General features: G+C 43.7%; 1 protein-coding gene across 2 annotated transcripts in view; it reads left to right on the top strand.

Moving 5' to 3' along the window:
* rgl1 (ral guanine nucleotide dissociation stimulator-like 1) overlaps window positions 1-15,018 on the top strand; it is a 35,318-nt gene extending 20,300 nt beyond the window's left edge. For both annotated transcript variants that reach the window (XM_066643818.1, XM_066643819.1), the window contains exons 2-18: window positions 3,671-3,781; window positions 4,626-4,834; window positions 5,655-5,723; window positions 6,536-6,729; window positions 7,241-7,365; window positions 7,705-7,920; window positions 9,180-9,283; window positions 9,455-9,539; window positions 9,698-9,787; window positions 9,916-10,002; window positions 10,523-10,555; window positions 10,660-10,781; window positions 11,021-11,110; window positions 11,236-11,416; window positions 11,528-11,791; window positions 11,909-12,023; window positions 12,978-15,018. In XM_066643818.1, coding sequence (XP_066499915.1) covers window positions 3,671-3,781; window positions 4,626-4,834; window positions 5,655-5,723; window positions 6,536-6,729; window positions 7,241-7,365; window positions 7,705-7,920; window positions 9,180-9,283; window positions 9,455-9,539; window positions 9,698-9,787; window positions 9,916-10,002; window positions 10,523-10,555; window positions 10,660-10,781; window positions 11,021-11,110; window positions 11,236-11,416; window positions 11,528-11,791; window positions 11,909-12,023; window positions 12,978-13,165 — 2,283 coding nt within the window. In that variant the 3' untranslated portion in view covers window positions 13,166-15,018. The remainder of the gene's footprint in view (window positions 1-3,670; window positions 3,782-4,625; window positions 4,835-5,654; window positions 5,724-6,535; window positions 6,730-7,240; window positions 7,366-7,704; window positions 7,921-9,179; window positions 9,284-9,454; window positions 9,540-9,697; window positions 9,788-9,915; window positions 10,003-10,522; window positions 10,556-10,659; window positions 10,782-11,020; window positions 11,111-11,235; window positions 11,417-11,527; window positions 11,792-11,908; window positions 12,024-12,977) is intronic.
* The last annotated feature ends 3,709 nt before the right edge of the window (window positions 15,019-18,727 follow it).

The raw sequence follows: 18,727 nt of genomic DNA, 5'->3' as shown, positions 1-18,727 counted from the left end.
TCTCTCTCTCTATTTCTCTATCTGTGTTTTCTGTGTTCTCTCTATATTTCTCTCTCTCTATCTGTGTTCTCTCTATTTCTCTGTGTTTTCTGTGTTCTCTCTATCTTTCTCTCTCTATTTCTCTGTGTTTTCTGTGTTCTCTCTATCTTTCTCTCTCTCTATCTGTGTTCTCTCTATTTCTGTTTTCTGTGTTCTCTCTATCTTTCTCTCTCTCTATCTGTGTTCTCTCTCTCTCTCTGTGGCAAAAGGCCTATGCTTTAGACTTTAAATGAGCTGCTGGACTTTTTTCCTCAATTATTTTTTTTGTACCACATTTGCTGTGGGTTTGGAGCGTAGTTAAAACTTAATTGTCTCAGGCCCGTTATTCACTGTTTTTTCAGGAAATTATCTACAAACTAAAGTGTGAGATTGTACAAATGTAAGAGATAGTCATAATAATTGATATCTTGACAGCGTGTTCTATACTTGGGTTCGCTCTGAGAATACTGACAGTCATCCAAGTAAACACTGTTCCATTTTAAGAAATCCACATGAGAATTTTATTATTTTTAAAATTGTGTAAAGACAAGCTGGTGTTTTTAGATTATGTCAAAATATGGAAAATTAAAGTAAATATATGTAAGTACTTAATTATCCTCCAGAGAACTCAGCCCCAGGGTGGATTAAGGCTTATTTATTATTATTATTATCATTATTATTATTATTGTTATTATTATTATTGGCTTTTATTTGCATTTGTCCTGTTGTCTTACCCTCCCCCCTCCTCAGTTGAGGCAGGAGGCTGCCTGGGATGCAAAAGCCACTTGTGGAAAACATTTACTCACAGTACAAAGGGGCGCAGGACTGTGTATAGTGTGGACTCAGCAGGGTCCAGGCCCTCACCTCACTGACCTCCTGCTATTGTTTTGCGGTGTGGCCTGCACGACTCGCTGAGCCAAAGATTTATCTCCCAGCACTGTACAGGAAACAGCCAGAAAACGCAGACACTCCGACCCACTTCACCCTGAGCTTCTGGACCAAAGAATCTCCGACTCCCGGGCTCCGGACCTGGCCGCTGGTCAACTAGTTAGAAAGCAGTATTGCAGCCAAGAATTAGTTTTGCTCAGTGTTCCCCCCGTCTATCAAACGTAGTTCATCGGCAAAGTCTTATTTACCGTCTGAGGTCTGTTTTATTAGTTTTCAGGTTAATGTGTCTAACAAGTGGTGGAAGCTTAGTGCATTGAATGGACTGCATGCTTTTAACAGTCAGACGTTTACCTCAGAGAGACCTGCTCAGATGAAACTTTAATATCGTAATGTTTTGAATATGGAGAAATGAAGACTTTAGACCATTTTTATTGATATGAAAACTGTTGGCACGCCATTCGTTTGAATGACAGGTTCGATATTCTGGTTCTAGATTTATCACCTGGTACTACAGTCTGGATTTTGTCGTATGTACAGACTAGACTGACACATAAATAAACCAAACCTAGCTCAGTTTGCATATAGCGTCTTGTCCCGTGACACCCGTCTGTCATCTCTATCGGAGGTTTACGAGTTTACCGTCTGAACTTGACTATTCATTCCCACCAAAGACAAACACATCTGACAGGGCTGATCAAGCAATAACTGCATTAACTAGTGTAGAAGCACATGATTAAACCTAACGTCTCCTTCCCAAACCCCACATCAGTTGAGCTGAGTTTGTTGGATGGTGGAAAACAACACTCTGAATCAAGGTCAGAGCTCAGAATAGCCTATATTACAGTTATAACCCCAAAGTCTTATTTTCTGCTTCTTGGAGGCAGATGGGAATGGATCAAAACCCAGATTAAAGCTAATCCTAGTCTAAAAAGTACTTCCAGTAGCATTGGTATCACAACTTAGTCCAAGGCTAGGATTAATCCATGTCCACACAACTGGCCCCCTATAAATCCTGCACAAAATATAAAACCTAGAACATCGTTAGTTTTAAAGTTTAGGGTATTGCTATTGTTCCATTTTAATCTGTTCACATGGTTCTCACAACTTTGGCAAAGTCTTCCGTTTTCATTCATTCATTATCTGTAAGCACTTATCCAGTTCAGGGTCGCGGTGGGTCCAGAGCCTACCTGGAATCATTAGGCGCCAGTCCTTCACAGGGCAACACACACACTCACACACTCACACCTAAGGACACTTTTGAGTCGCCAATCCACCTACCAACGTGTGTTTTTGGACTGTGGGAGGAAACCGGAGCACCCGGAGGAAACCCACGCAGACACAGGGAGAACACACCACACTCCTCACAGACAGTCACCCGGGGGAAACCCACGCAGACACAGGGAGAACACACCACACTCCTCACAGACAGTCACCCGGGGGAAACCCACGCAGACACAGGGAGAACACACCACACTCCTCACAGACAGTCACCCGGGGGAAACCCATGCAGACACAGGGAGAACACACCACACTCCTCACAGACAGTCACCCGGAGGAAACCCACGCAGACACAGAGAGAACACACCACACTCCTCACAGACAGTCACCCGGGGGAAACCCACGCAGACACAGGGAGAACACACCACACTCCTCACAGACAGTCACCCGGAGGAAACCCACACAGACACAGGGAGAACACACCACACTCCTCACAGACAGTCACCCGGGGGAAACCCATGCAGACACAGGGAGAACACACCACACTCCTCACAGACAGTCACCCGGAGGAAACCCACGCAGACACAGAGAGAACACACCACACTCCTCACAGACAGTCACCCGGGGGAAACCCACGCAGACACAGGGAGAACACACCACACTCCTCACAGACAGTCACCCGGAGCGGGAATCAAACCCACAACCTCCAGGCCCCTGGAGCTGTATGACTGCGACACCTACCTGCTGCGCCACCATGCACCGCCCATGTTTCTGTTTCTCACTCACAAAATAATAATTATTTTTGACTGAATCACATTCAGTTGTTATTGCCTCTCACAGTTTGCAAAGTGTACCCTTAGTATTCCTCAGAGTACAGAAGATTTTGGGGTTTTGTTAAATATGGAATATACCCATGGACAACTTGGTCTCGGGGCTGCGCAAGTGTTGTCTGTGTGTGGGCAGCCATTGAATACATTTATGGTGAATACATTTTCTGGGTTTGAATGAGAAATGAATGGGAGTCTATGTAGTGGCTCCACAAAGCATGAATACAAGCCTGTGTGTGTTTTATTTGTTTACAGTAGGATGTCAGAGGGTGTATCTGATCTGTCTGATTGGTGGGGTTTTACACATTGCTGACTAACACTGCTCTCATCCCGCTGTGATGCAGCCCTTAGGGAGTAGATGATCGCAAAGAATGAATGCATTTCTGATGAATGTACGGTGTGTTTATGTAGTGTGTGTGTGACTGGATACCACGAGGAGATCTCTGAAGCTGTGAAAGTTTTTCAGCTCCAATGTATCTTTTCCTTTCTATTTTCCTTTCTTTTCTTAAGCCAACCCGTCTCTCCTATTTTCCCTCATCTCGTTTTCCATTCCCCTACACTGACAACTTCCCTTGACTCTCTCGTCTCTTGATCTGATGTTTTCCTCTCTTTCCAATCACAACACGGACTCATTTTTCCATTTATTTTCATGAGAAGTGTTGCGTAATGCAGTGTTGTCATTGTGTGGTGTTGTGACACTGATTTGTCGTCCCCCACAGAGTTCAGTGCAGGACTGGGGGGAGGAGGTGGAGGAGGGGGCTGTATACAGCGTCACGCTCAAGAGGGTCCAGATCCAACAGGCGGCCAACAAAGGAGCACGATGGCTGGGGGTAAGAGGAAGCCTTCCATCCCACTGACGTACACTCTTGTGCACTTAAAGCTGTTGTTGTTTGGTGTGCAGAACCTTTAGAGAGCAAGTCTGCTGTACTTCGGTTGTCTGTTGTTTTAACCTTTTGAATAATTTTTCCCTCACGCCAACACCCCTCTAAAACAACATGGGAACATAATAAAACATGTTTTATAGCTCACATGAATCCTTCACTCCTTGTTATGAGAGATATCATAAAACTGAGATCAATACAGGAAAATGGAACAAATGCAGAAGAGTAATGGTGTTAAAAAATAAAACTCACCTGGCCCCTGCTGTCTGACCCCGTTTTATTAGCGCAGTGCTAATTCTCTCCTGCGTTTATTCTTGTAGTTATTGTTTGTGTCAGAATCCCAGCATATTTTTCACCTATTTAAATGTATTTGAGAGGACTCTCCACTCTGTGCTGCATTGGGCTGTGTGTACACTTGTGTCTCAGAGCTCAGAGACTGAAATGGAAGGTGGAGAAAAGGGCGCACTGATTAGAAGCAGATTGAACTGTTTCCTGTCGTAGCGTGCCAGCAGCGCCAAGGCTTTTCTCCTGCTCCCTTCTCTTCTTCAGATCTGAGCTCACACAGACTGCTCTCAGATATGTCCTAGTGGAGATTAGATGCAGGGCTTTGTGAAGATGAATATCAGAGCCCAACAACAACCTCGTTTTCTGTATTTTTTGTGTTCAGGTTTTTGTTAAAGTTAATTGTAGTTATTCCAAAATTGTAATTGTTTTCTTTGATGTAAGCATTGTAGATTCCCAGTACAAAAGAAAAACGATGGCACTCTAAATCTCTCTCTCTCTCTCTCTTCAGGCGGAGGGTGACCGATTGCCCCCAGGTCATACAGTCAGTCAGTTGGAGACGTGTAAAATCCGAAGCATCCGCTCTGGAACACTGGAGCGGCTTGTAGACACTCTGCTTACAGCCTTTGGAGATAATGACCTCACCTACACCAGCATCTTCCTGTCCACATACAGAACCTTTGCCAGCACTCAGAGTGTCCTCCAGCTGCTGCTGGACAAGTGAGTGTTTTAAAATTGGTGCTCAAAGTGTGTGTTAGATATCAGACAGTGGATTAAATGCAGAGGAACCCTGAGCATGCGTTTGTCCTGGTGAATTTTTAACACTTACTGCGTCAAACAATATAACAGTGTTTTATATTGCTGGGGACTAGACAAACTGAACACTTGGGTACCTTCGTCTCAGGTCATCATGCTCTTCTAAGATACCAGATCAGATAAACTGGGTGTGTTGTAGCAGGAGAAACACAGAAATGGACAGTACACAATGTTTCCACGACCGGAACTGTTAACTGCTAAGTGTGTGTTGTTAAAGTCTTGCTTAAGAGTGCAGAGCTTAATGATTAGGTAGAAGTGCTCAGGTGTTTGTCTTGGATGGGAATATAACTCAGACTTGGTGAGGATTGAAAGCTGCAGGACTCGTGATTTGAGGCGTTCGGAATATTGTATTTTCAACACGAACTAAACCATGGCCTAGATTCTTTAAAAAAGTGGAGCCCATGGTCCAGACCTGCACCTTTTCTGTTGTTTTAAAAGTGTAGTTTATTCTGTAAGTCTGTATACGTCAAGTAGGAACTTCCTGACAGATTTGGACTCAATACAAGGTGCAATAATGGGCTCAGTACCAAATAAAAAGAACTTACCGAACAATTTGTGCAGTAGGAAGATTGTGTTTAGCTTTGTTCAGCATGTCATCACTTTTAAAGGGATGCTCTGACGTGAATCCCGGTGTTAGCCTTTATGCTGTACCCAGGAAACTGTACAGTTGCTACATTTGCTCCAAACCGAGGTTTAATTGTCAGTGTGTTGTTGTTTTTTCCAGGTATGGAAACATGGAGGACTTTGAAAGCAATCAGCACCTTTCTGGAGAAAGCAGAGGAGCTGTGAGAACGTGAGAGATGTTACATTCTCTTCTGAGTTGCTGCTGTTGTTTTCCAGCATTGCTGAGCTTTTCCTGCTGTAATCCAAGTGCAGCTGCAGTATTTTATTGTGTTCTCTGAAGTGATAGTGAACTATTCACTGCAGTACTTTTCCTGTGTTCAAAACTGTACTGCTGATCAGCTCCCTGCAGACATTCTGCTGTGCTGGTGCTGAATATCGAATGTTTTCTGCAGTAATTCTATTGTAATATGTGCTGGATTTTCTGCAACTATTGCTTACAGTAATTTTATTATATTTACTGTGATTGTGTTGTACCACTAGCTCTGCAGTATTGCGTTATATACACTACATTAATTTGTCCATAATGTCCAGCTGTGCACCCTGCAGTAGTCACGTATTGTTCTGTGCTCTTTCTAAATATAGTTCCTAATGTTGACATTTTTGTAGAGACCTATATTCCACAGAAGATGATAGAAAATACATTGACAGCATTTTTTTTCTGGATAGTTTAGAGGAAATGGGAAAATGAGGAAGTTCTGAGTAACATTGACTCTTATGTGACTTATGAATAACGCTTTAATTCAGAGAATCGTTCATTCATTCAGTCTGTGAAAGGGAAAATATTTGAATATTTTTTAAACCATTTAAAAGAGAAAACAATCTGATTGTTTCCTTAAACACATAATTATTTACAATACACTAGAAATCAGAAGCACCACTGGTACCATACCATATGGATATCGTTTTAATATATATTTAAGACGTTTATATTGTAGTCTGTACATCAGTTAATTATTTTCTCTCTCCCTCTGTGATCCCCAGTGCATTAGCGTCCATCCTGAGAGCGTGGTTGGATCAGTGTCCAGAGGATTTCCAGGAGCCGCCGTCGTACCCTAGTCTTAGACGGGTTTTGGGTTTCCTGCAGAAGGCAATGCCCAGCTCTGAGCCCACACGCAGGGCACAAAGTCTGCTGGAACACTTGCAGAACCAGGCAGCACTGGAGAGTGACATAGAGGGTAGGTCTCTGTCTGCCACTGACCTGCAGAGCAACCTTAAAACCAGAGCTTGTCAATTCATGTCAGTAAGTCAGGGGCAGAATTAATGCTAGGCACAGATCCAGGGGTCGTTCGGGTGACCATTTTAAAGTAGTGCTAAAAAGGAGCTGATGCTGTTTGCTGTCATGAAACAGTAAACGTTTGACATGAATTGTGTTGTGCCTTAATGCACCCAACAATAAAGGCATCGTGGAGCATTTATATACAGAGAGACAGAAGAGAAAACAGAATGCAGATTTTAAAATGTTGTAGGGCTTTGATAACAGCGTACTCTCTCTCTCTCTCTCTCTCTCTGTCTGTCTCTTTGTCTCAGTCCATCCAGCCGTTCTCTGCATGTTTATGTTAACTCTGTGTACATCCATCTGTCCATCCATCTGCCCACACCCTTCAATATGTCAACAAACTTTTCCTGCTCTTCTCAAATCTGCTTTTACTCTCTCTCTCTCTCTCTCCCCCACCCCGTCTGAAACAGGAGGATTCCATGGTAACAGTCCTTTCTGCCTGGGTGAGGATGAGGAGGTGGAGATTGAGGTGCAGGAGGACTTCCTGTCCTTCAGCGCCGACCTGGTGGCGGAGCAGCTCACCTACATGGACGCGGTAAGTGTCCAGTTCTCTACATTCACAAAATAATGGAATCATTTCAGAGTGTTAGATTCTACACTGAAATAAAAGAAAATATACATGAATTAAATGATTCTCATAATGCAAATAATCCCAAAAACTGGGCTCTGGAGTTACTCACTATTATGACTACCCCAGCAGCTTTTTTTGTTTGATTTGGAGATGTTCTTTTATTAAATAGCAGCTTTGACTTGAAATGAATCTAATGAACACAGGTGGTCATTTGTGCACAGAGCTGTAGACATTTGAGGTATCAATAATTGGGGAAATCTTAGACTTGACTAACGTTGCTCCCCTTTCTCCTGTGTTTCTCAGTTGCTGTTTAAGAAGGTGGTTCCCCACCACTGTTTGGGCTCCGTATGGTCTCAGCGAGACAAAAAAGAGAACAAGCAGACATCCCCCAGCGTCCGCGCCACTATCACCCAGTTCAACGCTGTGACGTGCTGTGTGGTCAGCACTGTCCTCCGCCAGCGGCACCTGCGGCCACACCTGCGGGCTCGCATCATCCAGCACTGGATTGATGTTGCACAGGTGTGCACACTCTGTTCATAGCTCATATCTGTGTTGGAATGTCTTTAAATAGAACCTTATTTTTAAGTAAAGCAATTTTGGTAACAGGGTCACAGAGTTTTGCAGTTGATAAATATAAACTGTCTGTGAGGAGTGTGGTGTGTTCTCTCTGTGTCTGCGTGGGTTTCCTCCGGGTGACTGTCTGTGAGGAGTGTGGTGTGTTCGCCCTGTGTCTGCGTGGGTTTCCTCCGGGTGACTGTCTGTGAGGAGTGTGGTGTGTTCGCCCTGTGTCTGCGTGGGTTTCCTCCGGGTGACTGTCTGTGAGGAGTGTCGTGTGTTCTCCCTGTGTCTGCGTGGGTTTCCTCCGGGTGACTATCTGTGAGGAGTGTGGTGTGTTCGCCCTGTGTCTGCGTGGGTTTCCTCCGGGTGACTGTCTGTGAGGAGTGTGGTGTGTTCGCCCTGTGTCTGCGTGGGTTTCCTCCGGGTGACTGTCTGTGAGGAGTGTCGTGTGTTCTCTCTGTGTCTGCGTGGGTTTCCTCCAGGTGACTGTCTGTGAGGAGTGTGGTGTGTTCTCCCTGTGTCTGCGTGGGTTTCCTCCGGGTGACTATCTGTGAGGAGTGTGGTGTGTTCGCCCTGTGTCTGCGTGGGTTTCCTCCGGGTGACTGTCTGTGAGGAGTGTGGTGTGTTCTCTCTGTGTCTGCGTGGGTTTCCTCCGGGTGACTGTCTGTGAGGAGTGTGGTGTGTTCTCCCTGTGTCTGCGTGGGTTTCCTCCGGGTGACTGTCTGTGAGGAGTGTGGTGTGTTCTCTCTGTGTCTGCGTGGGTTTCCTCCGGGTGACTGTCTGTGAGGAGTGTGGTGTGTTCTCCCTGTGTCTGCGTGGGTTTCCTCCGGGTGACTATCTGTGAGGAGTGTGGTGTGTTCGCCCTGTGTCTGCGTGGGTTTCCTCCGGGTGACTGTCTGTGAGGAGTGTGGTGTGTTCTCTCTGTGTCTGCGTGGGTTTCCTCCGGGTGCTCCGGTTTCCTCCCACGGTCCAAAAACACACGTTGGTAGGTGGATTGGCGACTCAAAAGTGTCCGTACGTGTGAATGTGTGTGTGTGTGTCTGTGTTGCCCTGTGAAGAACTGGCGCCCCCTCCAGGGTGTATTCCCACCTTGCGCCCAATGATTCCAGGAAGACTCTGGACCCACCGCGACACTGAACTGGATAAGGGTTACAGATAATGGATGGATGGTTGAATAAATAATCAATTTCACTAACGTATAGCTTTGTTTTGTCCTTTAGGAATGTAGAATCCGCAAGAACTTCTCTTCCCTCAAAGCCATCGTCTCAGCCTTGCAGTCCAACCCCATCTACAGACTGAAAAGAGCCTGGGCATGTGTACACAAGTGAGTCTCCATCCCGAGCACCAAGCTCCCTTCCAGTCTAAAATATTAAAAGCGCTTCCTCACAGCTACTTCCCTCTTTATTGTGGTCTGATTTTGTGGAAAATGCCATTTATTCTTGAACACTTCTTCAAAGTGCAGCACGTAATTTCCCAGTGTTTTGTTTCTCCACAGAGACAACATGCAAATGTTTGAGGAGCTCTCAGACATTTTCTCTGACCACAACAATTACCTGACCAGCCGAGAGCTGCTGATGAGGGTGAGGCTTTTACATCGAACAAAAGACTATATCTCTTAGTCTGTAAATTATGAAAATGTTTAACAGCTGGTGTGAGGTAACTGTTTAAACTCTGTACCAGACTGTGTTTGTGGATATTAATAACTAACTCTGTAATTAATAACCCATTGTCTCCACAGGAGGGGACTTCAAAGTTTGCTAATTTAGAGAACTGTGCCAAAGAGCATCAAAAGCGCTCTCAGAAGAGACTGCAGCTGCAGAAAGACGCGGTAAGTTGAAGAAGTGTGAAGTAAAACCAAACTTATCCTGACACAGACAGCACTTCTTTTATGGATATTTTATAAATACATTTTTGTTCTGGTTCTGTTTTTTTAAATATGCCTCTCTGTGTTTATAGGGTGCCATGCAGGGAACTATTCCCTACCTCGGCACGTTTCTGACCGACCTCACAATGCTGGACACAGCACTCCCAGACCTTGTGGAGGTGAGGCATGCGATAACTGTTTATCATCAAAAATTATGATATGATTATGACAAGGGTTTGTTCAGACAGTCCTCCTCTTCTTCTTTCTTTTTTTCTTCTTTTTTCTTTTTTTCTTCTTCTTCTTTTTTCTTTTCTTTTTCTTCTTTTTTCTTTTTCTTCTTTTTTCTTTTTCTTCTTTTTTCTTTTTCTTTTTCTTTTTTTCTTTTTCTTCTTTTTTTCTTTTTCTTTTTTTCTTTTTCTTCTTTTTTTCTTTTTTTTTCTTCTTTTTCTTCTTTTTTTCTTTTTCTTCTTCTTTTTTCTTTTTCTTTTTTCCTTTTTTCTTTTTCTTTTTTCTTTTTTTCTTTTTCTTCTTTTTTCTTTTTTCTTCTTTTTTCTTCTTTCTTTTTTTTTTCTTCTTCTTCTTCTTCTTCTTCTTCTTTTTTTCTTCTTCTTCTTCTTCTTCTTCTAATCTGGATCACAGCAGTGAGAGGGTATCTGAGGCACTGGGCCTTAACTGTGGCTCTTGTTCTGTCTTCCTCAGGGTGGTCTGATCAACTTTGAAAAGAGGAGAAGGGTGAGTGCTGTTTTCTTTTGTAACCAACTTGAATAGTAACCTTCAATTGAAATTATCGTCTGTTTATTTTTGCCAGACCGTCTGACATTATTCTCTGTCTGCAGGAGTTTGAGGTCATTGCTCAGATTAAGCTCTTGCAGTCGGCCTGTAACAGTTACTGCCTCAAACAGGACCCTGCCTTTCTGCGCTGGTTCAAGAACCAACCACAACACACCGAGGAAGAGAGGTACACACACTCCTTTTCTTTCATTTGTCCATAGACACTTTCCCTCCCTTTTCTGGTTTCAGTCCAGTTTCAGTATTGCACCGTTTAAGTCATTATTGAATGGTATACATTTGATGGGAATCACTGAAGGATGCAGTGCCTTGGCTCTTCTTGGCAGTCGGTGAAGACCACTCGACCATCTCACAGAACCGAGATATACAGTAGTAGCCTTGAACTGACTGTGATCTGTTGTGTTGTAGCTATGCTGTGTCCTGCGAGATCGAAGGTCTGGGAGACAGCAGTCCCACGTCACCCAAGTCCCGCACCAGCATGGTGAAAAGACTGAGTCTGTGAGTGCATCTAACCTTCACATTCCAACTATGAGGATAATGGAGTAATGCTGTGTATCCTGAAGTACCTTGTTTATTTTAATGTCTGTTTGTATTGAACCGAGCACCACTTTGTTCTCACTCAGGCTTTTCCTGGGACCCGACACCTCAGCCGCAAGCTCTCCAGTGAGAGAAACTCCCAGGTCTCCCCCTACTGGCAGCTCAGGGGACAGCTTGGACTCTGTCAGTGTGTCCTCCAGTGATTCCAACCCTTCAGACAGCGAGGGCATGACACCCACACACACCCTTCATGCACAAATGAAGAAGGTATGCGCTTCTTCAACTTACATAACCACAGCGTGTCTAACATCAGTCTTTCACGCAGCTTTGGGTGGGTGGTCACGCTGAGTCTTATGTAGAAACCTGTGTCTCCTCCAGATGTCCGAGTCTTCCTCCTGTACCTCTCTCCATTCCATGGACACCTCCTCGTCCTCTGCAAGTGGTCCAGCGTCTCTAGCCTCGCCCACGCTATCAGGCTCTGCCACCTGCACTCACAGCCGCTGTGCCTCACTCATGCCACTTTGCCCAACATCCCCCAGCTCCCCGTGCATGCCCCCTGCATACAACACCCAGGCCCATGACACCTGCATCATCAGAGTCAGCCTGGAGCACGGCAACGGAAACCTCTACAAGAGCATTTTGGTTGGTTCCTTGATGTTTTATGATTATTATTCATGTGTTGTTGCATGGACATTATCTACCAATCGTCTTGAAGGTATTTGACTTAATTTAATGTGTAATCTCTCTCTTTCTCTCTAGCTGACAAACCAGGACAAAACCCCGGCGGTGATCAGCAGGGCCATGGCTAAGCACAACCTCGACGAGGAACAGGCAGAAAAATATGAGCTGGTTCAGGTCATTTCTGATGAGAGAGGTAATTAAAGCTGCAGAATATGCATTCACTAGAATTTCAGACTCATTCATCAGGACTGTTCATGAGTAGGAACGTCCCAATTAAGCATTTCGGGGTTCTTTTCCTGGTCCGATCCGAGTTGTTTAATATTGAAAATATTCCAATACTGAGGGCGGCACGGTGGTGCAGCAGGTAGGTGTCGCAGTCATACAGCTCCAGGGGCCTGGAGGTTGTGGGTTCGATTCCCGCTCCGGGTGACTGTCTGTGAGGAGTGTGGTGTGTTCTCCCTGTGTCTGCGTGGGTTTCCTCCGGGTGACTGTCTGTGAGGAGTGTGGTGTGTTCTCCCTGTGTCTGCGTGGGTTTCCTCCGGGTGACTGTCTGTGAGGAGTTGGTGTATTCTCCCTGTGTCTGCGTGGGTTTCCTCCGGGTGACTGTCTGTGAGGAGTGTGGTGTGTTCTCCCTGTGTCTGCGTGGGTTTCCTCCGGGTGCTCCTGTTTCCTCCCACAGTCCAAAAACACACGTTGGTAGGTGGATTGGTGACTCAAAAGTGTCCGTAGGTGTGAATGTGTGTGTGTGTCTGTGTTGCCCTGTGAAGAACTGGCGCCCCCTCCAGGGTGTATTCCCGCCCACTGCGAGTCCAGAGTCCACTGCGACTCTGAATTGGATAAGGGTTACAGATAATGAATGAATGAATGAATGTTCCAATACTGAGTCCTTAATATAACGTCTGTTTGTGATTCTGATGCACAGCTGTATATATGAATGCAGATCTAGATCATATGTCTGCAAAGACGTGTACAAAATAGAAAATTATAATAAAGATAACCAAGTTAAAAAGGCTAAATTCTAAGTTATATTTTCATGTATTTATAAGTCATCGTATTTCACACAGACTCACGGCACTAGAATGATGTCAGGATGTCATAACATTTGTTTTCTCACCACATTTTCCTCTGTCCCTCTTTTCTTTTTCAGAGCTGGTGATCCCCGACAATGCCAACGTCTTCTACGGCATGAACACGTCGGTGAACTTTGACTTTGTTCTGCGCGTGCGTGGCTCTGAGGGACGGCCGGTCCAGCTGCGTTCTCGCTGCAGCTCCACACTTCCCCGCTCCCAGCATCGCACCAGCCTGTCCCTCCGCCTCAGCAAGGTCACGCTGTGACGTTTAAGCCCAGGCCGGGGTCAGCGGGACACTTGCCTGTGTTCGTGAAAAGACTACAGAATGAGATTAAGGATGAAGCCTGTGGAGGACTGGAGCCAGTGCAATGACTTGAAAAATGACAGTATTTCTGACTGAGTCTTTACCTTTCCGTTATTTACTCATCGTGCGAGGCCTCCGTTTCCAGGCTGTGCCTTCTGTCCCGTGGCCTTCTGCTGATCCCTGGCTAGAGGGGAATTCTGTGTAGTTCTCATGACCTCATCCCCATTAATAAGAGACAATGGACTCTTTCTAATGGCCGTTTACGGCTGGATAAATATTAGCTTTGTCAGTATTCTGTTCTCACTGAGCATTTCTAGTCTCTGTGCTGAAAGACGGACAGAGAAAGTACAATTGCCTTTGATGATGATGATGATGATGATGATGGGACAGGACCATTGCACCAGTCTCGGAAGCCATTGATGGGACCCCCTGTTGTCATTGTCGTCTTTACCATGTCTTTACCCTGTCCTCGTGTGCACTGTGTGGACAGCGGGGATAGCAGCCTTGTGGTCTAAAGAGTGGCTTAGCGCTTTTATACTGCCCCCTGCAGCATTTCTAAAGCATTATTGTTCTCTCATATTGTGAGCTGTTTGACGAATGCAGGAGAAGAGCATTCTGATTGGTTCCCTGCTTGCCTTGTGAGTGCCATTTCTTCTCTGGGTGATTTAGCATGTGGTCATATCGAGAGGAAGGCCGGCTGATCCAGAATCTGGACTGAGTTGAGCTCTGATTGGTTGCCATTGCTAATAATTAGGTGGAACTGGAGTGTAGTTTAAAAAAAAAAAACATTGCCCGAGTGTCCACTCCTGAGACACGATAGAAAATAGATTTTTTTTACGTGTGTTTTGTACAAAAAAAAAGAATAATCTGTAATATTCAGAAGGATTTGGTAAGATTTTAATGATTTGTTACAAAAATAATGTAAAAAAAAAAACATAAGTAATGAAGGTCACTCTATATAACACTTGAAGTCTGTTGAATAACAGTGTGGTAAACATGCTACGTGTGCTTTCATCGTCCTGAGACTATGTCCAGTAATATATCATTACAGTTAACCCTTCACAAACCTGTAATGTTCAGATCTGGCATTTTACATTACATTATATTTCTGCACAGAATCTCTATCATGAGCTGATTATGGCGTTGTTATGGAAACGCCACGTTGCAGGATTCAAAGGCTATGCAGAATGTATCAGGAGCCCCAGAAACGTCCATTAGGATCTCCGGCATCCCCATATTTAGACTTGGTCCCAGCTCCCGACACCAAAAACCGGTTATTGGTCTCAATCTAACATCGCAATTGACTGTAAATTAAAATAAATAATAATAATAATATGAATAATAATTAGAACCAGTGTCCAGCACAATTTTGCTGAACTCCTAATGTGTTTGAGCCGTGAAATGAGCTGGACACTGTCCCTCCAAGACCAATAAATGTAGTGGAGCATGGAGTCCCGGGTTTATGTGGTGAGCCCTGGATGTGGACTGCAGTGTAGATCCTAAAGAGTGGGGAAGGTGTCCCCCACATCGGTCAGTACAGACCTTAAACACGGTTTGTTCCTGACTGGGCAACGATGTTCTTACGAACTTCTGCATGAATGCACTAAGCCACCTCTTCCCCATGGCCTTTATAAAGTGTTAATTGCACAGTGTGTGTAAGCTCTTTCTTCCCCTCTCACATTAAACAAGTGGTGTTGGCTGCACCTTTGGCTTTTTACAGTTCTGTTCAAACCCAGTCTCTTCACAATCCGAAGGGTGGTGTTTTCTTTGCTTTCGCATCTTTCTAGTTTCATTCATTGTTGTTTGAGAGAGAGAGGGGTGGGAGAGGGAGGGAGGGGTGGGACACTAGCGCACTACAGTGTGTATTCCTGAGGCTGGCAACTGAATCACATTGCACTTATGAGCCTAGGCCTCTGAATTGTTCATTTGCCAACATTTATTTGGAACTGTAGCAAAAGCTCCATTCATTTCATTCTGTTTTACCTCAAGATCGCTACCACGCACTGAACCGCGGCCCTCATTTATACATCATTCAAGTTCCCATTCTTGCATGAGCCATATGTACTTTAGAAGCTGTCTTGTAAGCTCATTAAATCCCGGAGTGTTTCAGTGGCTGTGACTGGACAGCGGTGCAGTTGTAGAGCGCTCACAGCTTCGTTTTAAAACTGCGGGGGCCATGGCAGTGGTCGCTGGTTGAATGGTGTTAAATTTCAAATGCAGCACTTGTGAATTGTTCTCATTACATTTCTTCATTGCCAAAGAGCTCTCTATCTGCAAGGGTTAGTGAATTATTTATCGTTATTATAATGAAATGTTTTTGTAAATGAATATTAAATTTCCAGAATTAAACTGAACGCTGTGTTGTTCTTTTGCTTTTTTCCTTGGGATTTGTTTTCTTCTTAGACACAGGGGGTAGAATGGCTTGGACCTATACTCAAGTGAAAATATTATTACTTACGCGCTCTAGTGAACTGACGATGCTCTTCTTACTCTCACATGAACTGGCCAAGCAGGGTAAATAAACAATGGGATTGGATTACGTCAGTCAAGCTCCTGCCATATTAACTAGATTAGCTGTGCATGTTGTCTATTGCTGCGACTCTGATCGTGTTGAATTTGACAAACTGATTGTACAGAAACCAGTATCGTCCTCAGTACTTAACACTGGTTTTAGAATCTATTTAAGATTTATATACAGTGAAGAATGTTAAACAGCACTGCACAAAGTCGTAGTTGATCAGTGATGCAGCAAATTCATTCACTCATTCATTGTCTGTAAGTGTTTATCCAGTTCAGTGGCGATTGCTCTAAGACTGCAAGGGAAGCTCAGCTTCCTCTAAAATGTCAAAAATAAGAGATCAAATATATACTGTTGTGTGTACGTGTCATTGAATAAATATGCACTACAACGCTCTCAACTTTTGTTCAGAATCAGCTTCTTATCACTGGTAAAGACGCGGCTTTCCTCTCAATCATTCCCGCAGCTTCACAGCGCTTTAAACAGAGTTCAATAGCGAAGCAGCGAAGTGCAGCGAAACGAGACGAGTGATTGGATAAATGCTGGGCTTTGTCCCGCCCATCGGATGCTCAGCGTCTCTGGGGGTCTATGGGGCAGTGGGCTGGCCTCGGCTGGCCCGGACGCTCAGCTTCTGCATGATGATTGGATGATCTGTCTGAGGCTGAATCTCTTTATGATTGACAGCGAAATGAGCGAATCAGCTAGTCAAGTCCCTGGAAAAGACGCCTTGTTGGTACGACAGGGTCACAGATCATTTTCTTAAAAAGGAAAGGATTTCTTAAAAAGGGTAGAATTTACGTATAAATAAATCGACACATTTTATGATGTAGGCCGCAATTGAGCTTCCCCTCCTTGAAAGACCAGCATCCGCCACTGGTCCGGAGCCTACCCGGAATCAATGGGCACAAGGCGGAAACACACCTGAAGCCAAAAACAAACCCAATACTTTTACTATATATATATATATATATATTATTTATTCAGGTTTAACATGTAAGGATATATTCTCCTTTATGTTTTCTATCTGTTAAGCTGCTGAAGAACATGTGTAAATCAGATTAGAGCTTTAGCTTTAAACCGCCACAAGGGGTCAGTGTTTAACAGCCCACAAAGCAGCTGCGGACTCATCCATGCATCGCCTGTTGAGCTGAAATCTCACTGATAAACTGTGTCCAGACCTTTGAGAATGTAGCGTCTCCTACAAGATACAGCCTCTGAGGTGAGTGTGATTATTATACTGTTTAATGTTATTACTAGGTCGGATTTACGCCGTAGAGAATAAGGAATGTTATACGGTCTAAACGTCACTATAGTACTGAAGGGTTAATCTACTCATATATTACTCAGTAGCGCTTACTTTAATTTGAAGAACAGAAAATTGTTCACCCAATGTTTATAACATTTTCGAAAATGTCCTGGTTAATTTTTATGCACTTTTGTAAAGGGAAAGAATATAAAAAAACACTAAAACTTTTAAACAGAAAGGAGAGAGTTGAAGTGTTTTTTTAAATGAAAGTATTTCATTTTTAAAAATGATTTTAAAAATTATTATATTTATTATATGAGCAATTTATAATAGATGACACATTCAAAGTACTCCTTGAAATTAAGGTATTTCTACATTACACACTTAGCTAATACTCATAGTACTTCCGGGTCGGGCGAATATGGAATATAACACACACGTTAGTGCGTAGAGAAGATGGAGGGACAAGCGTTTCACTTTAACATGGAAGAGTAAATAAAGCTGAATTTTTAAAAAACCTGATGAGTTCCCTCTTTTTTTACTGTTTACACTGTGGCGAGATGACGCTCGTGTTTGCAGTGACCAGGAACTAAAATGGCTGCTTTCTCACTGAGCAGCACAAACACAACAATCAGATTCTCTCAGGGGCCAGAGGGTGGACGACTACTGACGTGCAGACTGACCAATTAAATGTTTACAGAGAAGGTTATCGACCAATAACGGTAGCTCTACAGTCAGACCAATCAGAAGATTTTAGGCTACTCCACCACGCCCCCTTTTCACTCAAGCGAACTAATCGGAGTAGGGGAGGGCGGGACTAGTTTGTGAACGAAACGCTTCTCGAAAGTTCTATGTAAGCGCTAGAAAAACAAAATTGCGAACGTGAAATTCCACCCGGACATTTTTTAAGTCTAAAAAAGAGGACATGTTCGGGTAAAAGAGGACGTCTGGTCACCCTACACTATTGGGATAATGTTTCATGGTGAACTTAGGCTTCAGTAAAATCCATGATATTCCATAGCTGTTACTGCTAGCTATATCCGCTAACGTCAACCAAATATGTGAATAAATGTCCAAAAGCATTAGCTAGCTCTCACGCTAACAGTCCATCAGACTATACAAACTTGCTAAATCAAGACGACAGACCACTGTGGGCAAAGTTGGAGGTCCACTAGTGTTTTACACAGCGTTTTCTGGGCAGACCGGTGCTGATTAAACAGAATTTTGGACAAAATGCCACTTTGTAGCACTTTTCCATTCACAGTCCAATTTACAATTTTTTTCCCTTCATTAGTTTTTTTGTTATTCTTTATAAATAAATTAGTAAAAAATTTTAATCCAGCACAGTGTCAACATTTTTATCATTTAATCATTTTATACCCGGCTTATACTCATTATTATATCTCATAGTTGTTAATATTTGTATTAGCTTGTTTTTCAGAATAAAAGTCTCTGTGAATGTAAAATCTGTTTGAGGAGATTATAAATGAGTTATATCCGGTACAGGACAGTAATCTGAGTGCTCCGATGGTGGACCAGCAGTGGCCTACAGTCAGTGGTGTGCCAGCATTTTTATGCCAGTGGACAGGTATATGATCGCTGTCTGGGTTGCCAGTAGGTTAAGATTCTAAATATGAAAATATAGCTAAAAATGTAATAAAGAGAAGTACACATCACGTCATCTTTACACAAAACTAATTTCTTCCACTCTCTCCCTCACGTTTTCTCAGAATTTATTTGTATACAAACTGAATGCCTA

The sequence above is a fragment of the Hoplias malabaricus genome, chromosome 14 (genome assembly GCF_029633855.1).
Source record: "Hoplias malabaricus isolate fHopMal1 chromosome 14, fHopMal1.hap1, whole genome shotgun sequence".
Lineage (NCBI taxonomy): Eukaryota > Metazoa > Chordata > Actinopteri > Characiformes > Erythrinidae > Hoplias > Hoplias malabaricus.
Note: the sequence above shows the minus strand (reverse complement) of the source record. Positions and strands in the feature narration are given on the sequence as shown.